This window comes from Pelodiscus sinensis, chromosome 30 (genome assembly GCF_052426305.1).
Source record: "Pelodiscus sinensis isolate ZL-2025 chromosome 30, ASM5242630v1, whole genome shotgun sequence".
Lineage (NCBI taxonomy): Eukaryota > Metazoa > Chordata > Testudines > Trionychidae > Pelodiscus > Pelodiscus sinensis.
The window spans coordinates 13,409,974-13,422,745 of record NC_143081.1 but is presented as its reverse complement, the minus strand read 5'-3'; the positions used below and the strand labels follow the sequence as shown (position 1 = coordinate 13,422,745).

General features: G+C 45.8%; 1 protein-coding gene across 1 annotated transcript; it reads left to right on the top strand.

Moving 5' to 3' along the window:
* Positions 1-8,516: 8,516 nt before the first annotated feature.
* Positions 8,517-9,494, top strand: LOC102444880 (olfactory receptor 5AP2-like). The gene has a single exon (XM_075912164.1). The coding sequence runs from the start codon at positions 8,517-8,519 to the stop codon at positions 9,492-9,494; it is 978 nt and encodes a 325-aa protein (XP_075768279.1).
* Positions 9,495-12,772: the final 3,278 nt, after the last annotated feature.

Sequence of the window (12,772 nt, the reverse complement as noted above, 5' to 3'; positions counted from 1 at the left end):
AAATCCTGCACTTCATTAGCAACTTCGGTATGCTTCATTTGCCTCCCTAGTCTGATCTAGGGGGCAAGTGCAGACATACCCTCTCAGAATAAACAGTGGTCCTCTCTCCTCCAAGAAAGGCCTGAAGGGGGTGTGGTAAGATAGGCCATCAAGCGTCAAAGCAGGGATTATCAAAGATGCATTCTAAGGTTAGGTGCCCCATTCCCTTTGACATTCAAAGGCAGTTAGGGGCCTAACTCCCTTAGATTCCTTTAAATATCAGAGGGAACTGTCAACAGACAGAACTAACTTTTGCTCATGTGTCAGCTCAGGGGTCGTCTTAGCCTGGAATTGGCAATCTCGATCCAGAGACTGGAGAGTTCTGGAAACTTTATCCCTGAATGTTTTCACTTCGGATCTTTTCATTTCCTCCCTTCTGTAAAATAGTCTGCTTTAATTTTAGCTAATACATCAGAGGAACGGATATTGCAGCTGAGATAAAAATCAAGCAGACAAAATATTTTATTTCAGATCAGACATTCCCCTTTGTTTCTTTCTCTGGCATTTCTGTCTGCAGTTCTCTTGGCTCTGTTGCTTTTCCCTCTGGATTGAGTGATTTTCCATAATTTCCCCCAGGAGGATAGTAAGAACACAGGGCTCAGATCGTTGTTTTCTCTTTCTGAAAAGAAATATAAACTTTCCTCCGTGCAATCATTTGAAATTCCACAGGCACAAATATCAAGGGAGGTTGCATCACCTCCTAGGAAGGAAAAATTATCAACTAGGGGAGACGTTGATTTCAGTGAATGGGATTAAAAAAATACACCATGAAGTGCTGTAGGATCCAGCTATCCAAGTGGGATCTCAAAGCTCAGTTGACCAAGATAACTAACGTTGGTCAATGAAAGAAGAGACCGGATAATACAGTGTAAAGTCTAAAATCATATCTCAAAATAGATGAAGGAAACTTTGGGGTTGGGTGCAGCCATCAGTAGACAAACAGTGTGAAAGCAACACAGCTTTGCGACAACACAGCAAAGTACTTATACAACCGTCCACCATGTCAGAAAGAACAGGATTACTTGTCCAAACCAGGGGGTATGGAAATAAAGGCAGATATTTTGACACCACACCCCGTATTCTGCATAATGGTACTGTTATGATTGAATGATGCCTATTGTGCGATATGTGTCATTGTATCTTTCATTTGAAAAGCTCTGTTTTGCAGAACATCATTAATTCCGCTCTAGAAGGGTGTATGTTGACTGTAATTAATGGTCGCCTTGACTCTCCAAGGGCAGGTGATCAGGCCCTGTCTCTCTGGACTCCATCTGGGGACGTCTGCATTTTTCCACACACTGGCCTGGGTAACAAGGTTTGAGACAGAATGTTCCCGCCCCACGCTAAAGCTATATAAGGCAGGGAGTGATCTCATCCATTCTTCTTCACTCCCCAAACCAGAGGACGCCCACAAACACTTGAGGAACAGAGGGTACTAGGGGAAGTGCTGGACTCAGGTAAAACGATTTCTCCCCCGTGTGCGGAAACCGAGAAACCCAAACAGCAAAGCAAATGCAGCTTTTGCTGATAATCTGCTCTGATCTGTTTCCTACCCCTTATAGGCACTTAAAATCTATCTGGTATATTTAATAAACTTGTTTGCAGTTCACCCTGTGGCAGTGTACATTGAAGTGTAATATCTGGGGGGAAAAATCTGGGGTTGGTTAAAACAAGTATGCACGGTCCTCTCCACATTGAGGGAGAGGCGAAACATGTAACAAAACCCTAATTCTCAGTGTTTTGGACAGGGCAGGGTGCTAGAGTTCTGCGGACTTATGCTGGGGAGCAGGTAATTCTCTTGACTGTCATTTCTCCTTTGTTGGTTCATGCAGGGGCTGATCAGAGAATGGGTGTGTGTAGCCCCGGTTAGGTGTGTCCTTCCCTGTGTGAAGTGGGTGCAAGTCTGCAGTTTGAAACAGAAACAGAGTGCGAGAGAGAGAGAACCCAGCTCAGTAGAATCCCAATTACAGGTAGCACCCCCGGGAGAACCCATCATGGATGGGTTATAGCAAGACATGCGTAAGAACAAGCCTGAAATGGCTTCCTCATTCAAACCAATTGTCCATCTATCTCAGTTTCCTGTCTTCCAACAGTGGCCAACGCCCGATGTTTCAGAGGGATTAACTGGAACAGGTAATCATCAAACCATCCACCTCTTGCTACCCATTCCCTCTTTCCGATTGGTTCACACCAATGAACGGGACTGACGTTAGTTATTTTGTCTCTTGACTGTCATTTATAACGAACCAAACTGTTGACGGGATTGACTAGAGAATCCGTCAACACTAAGCAACCTGATATTGGCTGCAATAGAGTGAAAGCAAGCATGGTATCAGTTGGATGGGATTGCCCATGCTATCAGATCAATTTCACCCCTACAAGTCAGCTTCCCATCCCCAAGTCCCACTATGTCAAGTGTCTTCCTGTAAGTAGAGAGAAAAGAGGGTCTAAGAACTGTGTATCTCTCTGTGGCTCCCATGCTCCAAAATCTTGAGCCAGATTCAAACTCCTGTGTAGCCACGGGTAGAACTCTCAGGCTTTGATTTTATAATCAATGGGGGTTTGCGTCTGGCCCCACATGGCAAAGGCGACTGCTATTTTTTCCAGGTCTGATATGAGTTAGCATCCCTAGCCAATTTCAGAAGAAACAGCCACAGGCTATGGTCCCATTTTTTGCACAGAACTCCCTCTCCGCCTTTCCCCTCCCACATTCCCAGCATCTGCAATCACACCAACGTTCCCTTAATATTTTTTCCATCCACAAATTGTTATTGTGGTAATGTGCGGATCTGTGTCCCCAGCACAAACAACCAAAACCAAAAACAGATAGACAGACAGACAGACAGACAGACAGACAGACAGACAGACAGATAGATAGATAGATAGATAGATAGATAGATAGATAATTTTAATTGATCGGCATGATGACAGGTTAGGCATTGTGGAATGCACTACACGAAGATTTTAAACGAACAATAGCAGTAAAGAGAATCAATGTGTATTGTAGAAAGTAACAACAACACAAGTGTGTGCTGGGAGGTGAGTGTGAAAGAGACAGTGTCTCTCTGAGTCAGTCTCAGAAGGAGTGTATGTCATATGTGTGTATGTCACAAACACACCATATGTATGTGTGTATGTAACAGAGATTGTGTGTGTGTGTGTAAAAGAAACAGAGTGTGTGGGTGAGTGTGTGTGTGTGTAACAGAGACAGGGGGAATATTTGTGTGTAACAGAGGGTGTGTCTAGATTACAAGCTGTGTTCTTTCGAAAGTAAATTGAAAGAATATGGCAGTTTTTTTGATTGTGGTAAACCTCATTTTACGAGGAATAATGCCTTTTTCCGAAAGTACTCTTTCAAAAAAAGGCGCTATTGAATGCAAACTGCTTTTTCAAAAGAGAGCGTCTAGACTTTCTTTCGAAACAGCAGCTCGCTTTTTTGAAACATCTGCTTGTAGTCTAGACGCTCTTTTTCTAAAGAGGCTTTTTTGAAAGTATCTTTCGAAAAAGCCTCTTTCAAAAGAGGCTGGCAGTCTAGACATAGCCAGAGACAGTGTGTGTGTAAAACTGACGAGGAGTCCTGTGGCACCTTATAGACTAACTGAAGTGTAGGAGCATAAGCTTTCGTGGGCAAAGACCCACTTCGTCAGATGCAGTGTGTGTGTGTGTATGTGTGTGTAGAACAGAGACAGAGGGGGCATGCCGGCTGCTGGGGAAATTGACAAGGCACTGTGTGTCTCTTTAATGCACACAAAGCAGAAGGCTCAGACCATATGATTCTTCTCTCCTGCTCCCAAGCCCTGTTCCCCCCCACCCCACACTACCGACATGGCTAGATGGGCCAGGGAAGCAGGAGAGGAACACAGCCTGACATCCATGCCCTTCTACCCCACACAGCAAGCAAGAAGATGCCCACGCTGCCTGGCCAGGGGCCATTAACTCCTTCAGCAAAGACCAGAAACCAGGGTATGGGTTGGGCCCCCAGGCGTCAATGCGGGACAAAGGAGACTACAAAGGTGAGGGGCCCAAATCCCTTGGACACTCAAATCTAGTTGGGAACCAAGTTCTCATGGATTCCTTTCAATCTGACAGCCAGGGAGATGGAAACTTAGCTCCTGTGGCAGCTTAGGGGTCTTCCTGGCCTGTGTTTGTAGTTCCAGGGCCAGAGATTAGATCGACCTGGGAGCTTTTGCAAAGCACATTGTGACTTGGGATCATTTAATTTTCTTCTCACTATAAAGCAGAACGGACACTGATTCTATTTTTCTCTTATTTGAGCAGACCTACGGCGCTAATCCGTCGGAGGATCAGAGATTTCTGCTGAGATCAGACGTTCCGTCTCCTTTGTTTTCCTTTGGATTGAGAACTTCCTTTGATTGCTTTTCCTTTGTCTTTTCGGTTGACACGTCTCCAGTCTCCATTATTTTTGCTTTTAAATCAGTTGTTTTCCATGACTTCCCATCTGAGGTGTGGGAGACAGCCCTTATCCCGTTGTTTTCCCTTTCAAAAAAATGAATTCACTTTCTTTTCTTCAATACTTTCAAATTCCCACCAGCAGAAATATCATGGAAATGTTAGTAATCTGAGTAGAAGGAGAAACGATAATCCAGGAGAGAGATTAATTAATATGAATGGGAAACGAACAAAATGCACCTAGAAGTGCTTTAGCATTTAGCCCCAAAGCTCAGTTTACTGAGGCAATTGAAGATGACCAGTCGTAGGAGACAATAGAAAGTATAGCGGAATGACTATAGTCCTATCTCCGAAAATCTAAAGAAAAGATTTGAGGTGGGATGCAGCTGATGCATTGATCACCAGTGTGAAAGTTAAAGCAACACAGTAAAGAAACGAAATCATCTGATTTACAAACGAAAAATTCCTCCTCGAGCATCCTCCATGTCAGGGTACATCTACACAGCAGCATTATGTAGGAATAACGTAAGTCCTCCAGCTCAAAATTATTTCAAAATAGCAGCTTGTTGTGTAGACGTGCACTATGTTATTCCGAAATCATGCTGCTGTGTAGACGTACCCTGACATGATCTCAGCAGAAATCTCTGATCCTCCGATGGATTAGCACCGTAGGTCTGCTCGAATAATCGAAATTATCTCAAAATAATTTTTCTATTATTTTTCTAACTGGAGGACTTCTTACTCCTTCATTGAACGGGGGAGTAAGGGAAGTCGGAGGAAGAGCGTTCTTCCTTTGACTTCCTGCTATGTAGACAGCACCAAACGCCAAATTAAGATCTTTTGACTTCAGCTACGCAATTGACGTAGCTGAAGTCGCACAGCTTAATTTGACTTTTGCCTTGCCGTGTGGACATGCTCTCAAAGAGCACTGAATTGTTTGGGGGAGGAAGGGAATGAATAAAAAAGTATTGGTTATATCACAAGCTACCTAAGTAAGAGCAATGAATAACTCTACGATTTAGGACATTAAGCGCAGCCATAATAGCTCTCATCGAACTTCCAGACTCTCGAAAATCCATTCTTCCAACAGTGGTCAATGCCAGGTGCTTCAGAAAGCATTAACCAAATGGGTAATTACCAAATTACCCATTTCATGGGACGCGTTTCCAACTACTGGCAAACAGATCCCTGCCCATCCTGCCAAACTGCCATTGATTGACCACTCATAGAATCATAGAATTCATAGAATCCCAGGCTGGCAGAGTAATCGAGTCAAGCTCCCTGTCCAAAGCAGGACCAACGCCAACTCAATCATCCCAACCAGGGCTTGGTCAAGCTGAGACTTCTAGGGCTGGAGATTCTACCCCCTCCCTAGGGGAGCCATCCAAGTGCTTCCCCACCATCCTAGGGAAATTGTTTTTCCTAATATTCATACTAGACCGCCCCCACCGTAACCCCTCCATGAATATAGCTAGTTCATTGGACTCTTTTTTTTTTATTTTTCACCACATGAGTTTTATTGCTTGTGTGGGAGAAAAATCAAATAAACTCCAATTGTGTCTAAAGGGGGGACTGTGCATGAAATCAAAACTCTCTAAAAGAAAACTGCTGTAAGGGTTAAAAGTTTTCCAGGCCTCTCTCCCTGTAACAGAGAAATCAAATTAACTCTAATCAAGACCCTTACAATGCCTATCTCAAGTTCATGGATACTCCTAGTCTGTCACAATTTGTCATGTAAACTCTCTCATGTGCCTTTGTTCTGTAAAACTTACTTCTAGCACTCCTGGGCCGTGTCCACACTCAGGGGTTCTTTCGAAAAAAGTACCCTTTTTTCGAAAGAACTTCCCCTGCGTCCAGACTCAAGCCGCGTTCTTTCGAAATTATTTCGAAAGAACGCGGCTTTTCTTTCGATGGCGGTAAACCTCGTTTCACGAGGAAGAACGCCTTCTTTCGAAAGTTCCTCTTTCGAAAGAAGGCATTCTACAATGTAAAGAGGCCGTCTTCGAAAGAGAGCATCCAGACTCGCTGGGTGCTCTCTTTCGAAAAAGCGGATTTCCTCTATCGAAAGATCCGCCTGCAGTCTAGACGCGATCTTTCAAAAGAGGCTCTTTCGAAAGATGCTTTCGAAAGAGGCTCTTTCGAAAGAAGCCTGCAGTCTAGACACAGCCCTGGTGTGAACAGAAACATCTCAGAGTACTTCTGCTGAGACTTTGATATGTTAAAGAAAAACAATCAACAACTACTGTCTGAACATACTGTATAAAGAATCCCTGAAACTGTCTCTCAGGGCTGGCTGCTAACTCTGGTAGTGGTCAGCCTGCACGCATGCATAATAAAGTTTTCCTTCTAGGTTTCTCTCCTGCCTCACTGCTTTGACCTCCAGCCTTGGACCTTTCTGGGGCCTCTGTACCCCAGGGGAGCGAGATTTCCCCCACACTTGCAAACCCTTTGGAACCCAAAGTTGTGTCTCTTCTGTCTATGTGTGTGGGAACCACTGGACTTCCATTTTTCTGCCCTACTTCAAAGCTGCCCTAAGGTCACTGTACCACCACCACTCCTCATGAGCGCATCGTAAGACAGTGAAGGAAAGCATCAGATGGTAGGATTTGCCCTGATGTGTGTAGGAAAAAAGCAAAGAAGAGATTTCATAGTTATTGGCTGGGAGACATTTACTTTCACAGAGAGATGCTTATTTGTAGTTTATTGCTCGGGATATTTGGAAAATACCAAATTTCTCTTCTTCTCCCTCTCTCACTGAATTTTGATCTCGTTCTGTCTATATCACTCTCATTTTCTTCTCCATCTTTTTCTCATTTTTCTCCTGGCAAGTTCTCCTTGTGGATTAAAATGATTCTCTCATTTCTCTCTGGACGGGTTTTCATTTGAATTTTGTTTACATTTCTTTCTATGGGATTGGAGCCCCTGCTCAGTTCCACTCGTGTAAATCCACATGAAACTGATGCAACACATAATTGGCTGTATCTAGACTGGCAAGTTTTTCCGCAAAAGCAGCTGCTTTTGCGGAAAAACTTGCCAGCTGTCTACACGGACCACTTGAATTTCCACAAGAACACTGATGATCTCATGGAGGATTGTCAGTGTTCTTGCAGAAAAACTATGCTGCTCCCGTTCGGGCAAAAGCCCTCTTGCACAAATGCTTTTGCGCAAGAGGGCCAGTGTAGACAATGTGGTATTGTTTTGCACAAAAAAGCCCCAATGGCGAAAATGGCGATCGGGGCTTTCTTGCGCAAAACCGCGTCGATATTGGCACGGACGCTTTTCCGCAAAAAGTGCATTTGCGGAAAAGCATCCGTGCCAATCTAGACGCTCCTTTCCACAAATGCTTTTAACGGAAAAATGTTTCCATTAAAAACATTTGCGGAAAATCATGCCAGTCTAGACGTAGCCAATTGTGTACCCAGGGGTGTGTCTAGACTGCATCCCTCTGTCGGCAGAGGGATGCAGATTGAGCAGGTAGACATTTCAAATGAAGTGGGGATTTAAATATCCCGCATTAATTTGCATAAAAATGGCCACCATTTTTGCCGACTCAGCACTTTTCTGGCAAAAAGAGACAGTCTAGCGGGGGATCTGTCGAAAAAGAAAGCGTTTTTCCCTTAGGCCTCCTGCAGGGGATTTACAGGATCTTTCTCAACAGATCCCCCTCTAGATAGCCGCTTTTTGCCGACAAAGTGCTGAGTCAGCAAAAATGGCAGCCATTTTATGCAAATTAAACACGGGATATTTAAATCCCCGCTTCATTTGCAATGTCGACCTGCCTCATCTGCATCCCTCTGCCAACAGAGGGATACAGTCTAGACATACCCCAAGAGTCCATCTAGACAGCACCCTTCTGTCGGAATAAGCTACACAATTTGGGCTATGCAAATTGCGTAGCTTATTCTGCCTCTAAATCAAAGGAGCTTATTTTGAAATTTGACACTGTCTGACAAGATGCAGGGGTAGAAACCAACCTGCTGCAAGTCTCAGATGGTGTCACCAACACCACAACCTAACTGCATTTATTTTATCAGCATTCCATGGTTTTCTTTTTCTACATAGAGATTATGGAGAAGGTGGAAGGAAGAAACCAAACTCCCATCATGGAATTCATCCTCTTGGGGTTTGGGGATGGCCCTGAACTGCAGCCCCTCCTCTTCCTGCTGTTTCTACTCTTCTACATGGTGACTGTGGCTGGAAACCTCCTCATTGTTGGGCTCGTGGTGGCTGATCGGCACCTGCACACCCCCATGTACTTCTTCCTGGGGAACTTGTCTATTGTGGAGACCCTCTATAGCTCCACCATCCTGCCCAGGCTGCTGGCCAGTCTCCAGACTGGGAACAGAACCATCTCTTTGAAGGGCTGCCTGATGCAATTGTATTTCTTTGGCTTGATATCAGCTACAGAAAATCTGCTGCTCACGGCCATGTCGTACGATCGGTATCTAGCGATCTGCCAACCCCTCCGCTACGCTGCTTTGATGAATGGCCGGGTCTGTTGCCAGCTGGTGACAGGGTCCTGGATAAGCAACATGCCATCCTGCACCATAGGAATCACAGTCTTGTACCAATTAACTTTCTGTGATTTCAAAGAAATTGACCATTTTTTTTGTGATGTGGCACCCCTGCTAAAGCTGTCCTGTAGCGACACCCAGACTGTTCAGTTGCTGCTGTTTATTCTTGCTGCCTTAGGTACAGTTCTGCCCTGTCTACTGACCCTGGGGTCCTACGTTTGTATCATCGCCGCTATTCTGAGGATCCCATCTGCCACCGGGAGGCAAAAGGCCTTTTCCACCTGCTCCTCCCACCTCATTGTGGTGACACTTTATTACGGGATCACAATTACGACCTACGTAGTTCCAACAGCCAGCACGTCCAAGGTCCTACACAAAATTCTCTCAATCTTCTACACAGTCCTGAATCCTATGATCAACCCAGTCATCTACTGCCTGAGAAACAAGGAGGTCAACAACTCCCTGACAAAAGCAACTCATAAGCTGCTTGCTGTCAGAGACAGGTTTAGGATTGGAAAGGACAAATTTTAGTGTAACATAAAGGTTGACTGACATTGTTTCTGAGACATGACCCATAGAATTAACAAGAACAGGGTGATCTTTTATTGTGCACTTGAGCATAGGGGCAAGAAAAGGTCTTTGGAGGAAGGTACACACACCAACCATGAGGTTACAAAGGATATGAGTCCAGGGGCTTCATATCTCATTTATTCAAGTGGTAGAACTTCCTGCGACCAATGAGTACCTCTAAACTACCATATGACAAAGTCATCCTTGGACTTGCTTTGTGGATCAATGACCATTCATTCTCATCCTGAATTACCATGAGTAATCCATCATCGTGGTAGGAAAAGCAAATGAGAATGGCTCTGGCAAGAACGAATGTTATCCCAGATCAGACAATAAACTGGTCCCCAGTGGATGTTAAAAATTTTTCAGCAGGTCTCCAATGCAAAACAACTGTCCCTAGAAAAGAGAGGTGTTGATGAACTGACAACTGTGCTGGGAAGGTAGATGACAAGACCCCAAAGAGCAGGCTATGCATTTCATAAAGTTGCTCAGATCCCATCAAGGTATTAGTGATAAATGACAATTGGTTTCCTCTTCCTTCACTGCAAATCTACGGATATTACCACCTCTCTCTGTCTGTGCATCCATCTGTCTGTCTGCGAGGGTGCATCTATGCTGCACCCGTAGCTCAAAATAAACCACGTAATTTGAGCTGTGCAAATCGCACAGCTTATTTCGAGTCCATTTCGAAATAGCTTATTTTGAAATCTGGCGCCATCTACACAGCACATAGTTTGAAATAAATCGCTCTTCCGAAACATCTCTTACTCCTCGTGGAATGAGGTTTTATAGGGACAGTGGAATAGTGAGCCCATGATATTTTGAAATAACAGGATTGCTCAAATGACGCGGAATAGCTATTTCAGGACATCACAGGTATCCTGGAATAGCGCTGCAGTGTTGACATAGCCCAAGAGAGGCCAGGGTCAGGAACCATGGACTGGCTCCAGAGGGGGTGCTGGATACTGGGGCTACCCAGCAGAGCCTACCCCTCCCCTGCGAACAGGCTGAAGGCCGGTTGTGGGGCAGATCAAGGCCAGAGCCGGCCAGCGGAGCATTGCCACTCATGGAACAGAGGCAGGGCCAGTGGGGTGTAACTGGAAGCCAGGTCCACCTTGCAGAACCTCTCCCCTAATCCCCCGGAGGGCTCAGGGCAGGCGGCTGGAGCTAGCCTATGAACCCTGGCCCCGGAGCAGCTGCAGATTGGGGGGCAGCCTGCCATGATTCCTGCACCTCCCACCTGCCTTGGTTGCTGTGCCTCTGCCGTCTTCCCTGAGCCCCCTACCTCCTGCCCTAAGCCCCCCACATCTCCTGGCCCCCTGCTCTAGGTCACCTACCCCATGCCCTGAGTCTCTCCTCACCCCTGAACACTCACCCCACTCTTTCACCCCCACCCACTGCCCTGAGCCCTTTCTCACCCCTAACCCTCTTCCCTAAGCCATCCACCTTCTCTCCTGAGTCCCCCCTCCCAACCTACTCCCCCACCACATGCACCCACCCCCTGCCCTGGGCTCCCTCACACACCCAAACTCCTGCCCTGTACCCTCCTACATCCAGAATCATTCCCTGACTCCTGTACTCCCCGCCCTGTACCCTGAGCCCTCCACCCCTTCCCTGCATCTCCACTCCCTGCCCTGATCCCCCCACACCCAACCTCCTGCCCTGAGACTCCCACCCCTGCCCTGAATCCTGCACCCCCAACCCCTGACCTAAGCTCCCCACACATCCCAACCCCCTTCCCTGACTCCTGCATCCCCACTCCCTGCCATGATCCCGCAGCTTCTCCACACCTCCACCCCAGCTGGTTGACTCCAGCAACCCCCCTACCTTCTGCCACCTCTACCCTCACTTCTGCACCCCACCCCTGCTCCGAAATATGCAGAATCATCATTTTTTAAAATTCTAACCAGAGACAGAAAAATGGCCAATACTGTCCACCAACCAGCTCTCTCAGATGTTTGAATCACTTTCATTCTTTCCTTAATACAAACTCTTTGGAAAATGTCACCATTTAAACACGGGGTTTGGTGGCGACAGGAAAATGGGATGTGTCTGGAATGGGATCGCTGCTCCTAAAACCAAACAGAAAACAGAATCACCAGTGTAAATACAGCCCTCAAAATTGACATAACTCGGTGAATGTTGAAAGAGATTGAACCAAGAGGAGTCAGAAAAACCAGATGGGCCTAATGTCGGAGAAAGGAAGAGCCTGATGCATGGTCCTGGTGTAAGAGCAGAGACCGGAACCGAAGTCAGCAGGAGTTACACCACAAGTAACAGGCAGGCATTGTTATAAGCAGATGTTTGTCTGCAAGCCAGTGTCTGGGACATGAACTCGGCACTAGAACAGCTAGCACAGCTTAAAGCACATGAAATTCGTAAACGCATTCTACCAGGACAGTACAAGGACACCCCAATTTAGCATATGATAAAACAGTTTGAATAGTGATCGCGTGTCTGAAAACAACAGGGCTACCTCTATGCTGCAGACTTCTTGTGCAAGCATGACCATGCTTGTGCAAAAACTTGTGGAACGTCTACACTGCATGCGCATTCTTGCGCAAATAAATTTACAGTAAGGGTGTGTCTAGACTACAGGGTTTTGTTGACAAAAGTGGACTTTTGTTGACAAAACTATACCTGCATCTACACTGCCTTTGAGTTATGTTGACATAACATCGACAAAACTCAGGAGTTTTGTCGACGTATGTAAACCTCATTCTACGAGGAATAACGCCTTTTGTTGACAGAGTTCTGTCGATAGAAGGCATTATTGCATCTACACTGTCCTTTGCGTCCACACTGTTATGTTGACAAAGCGGCTTGCTTTGTCGACAGAACTGGATGTAGTCTAGACGCTCTTTGTCGACAGAAGCTTTGTCGACAGTTATCTGTCGACAAAACTTCTGTCGACAAAACCCTGTAGTCTAGACATACCCCAAGGCGTCAGAACAGAGGGCTTCTTGCACGAGAGTTATTCCTCTCCCCATGAGGAATAAGCCCTCTTTCACAAGAACTCTTGCGCAAAACACTTCTTGCGCAAGAAGCCTACATGTAGACATAGACCAGGCATGAAAGTCTAACAAGGAGTAATGAATAGGGATGCTTTGAAGGAAAATCCAAGGGGAGGTACCAAATGAGTCATTAACATGTAAGAGCTCTTGTGCAAGAAGGCAGTGTGGACGGGCAACAGGGGTTTCTTGTGCAAGAAACCCTTATGGCTAACCTGGCCATCAGAG

Coding starts and splice junctions, on each gene's coding strand:
- LOC102444880 (XM_075912164.1), top strand. CDS start 8,517: ATGGAGAAGGTGGAAGGAAGAAACCAAACTCCCATCATGGAATTCATC.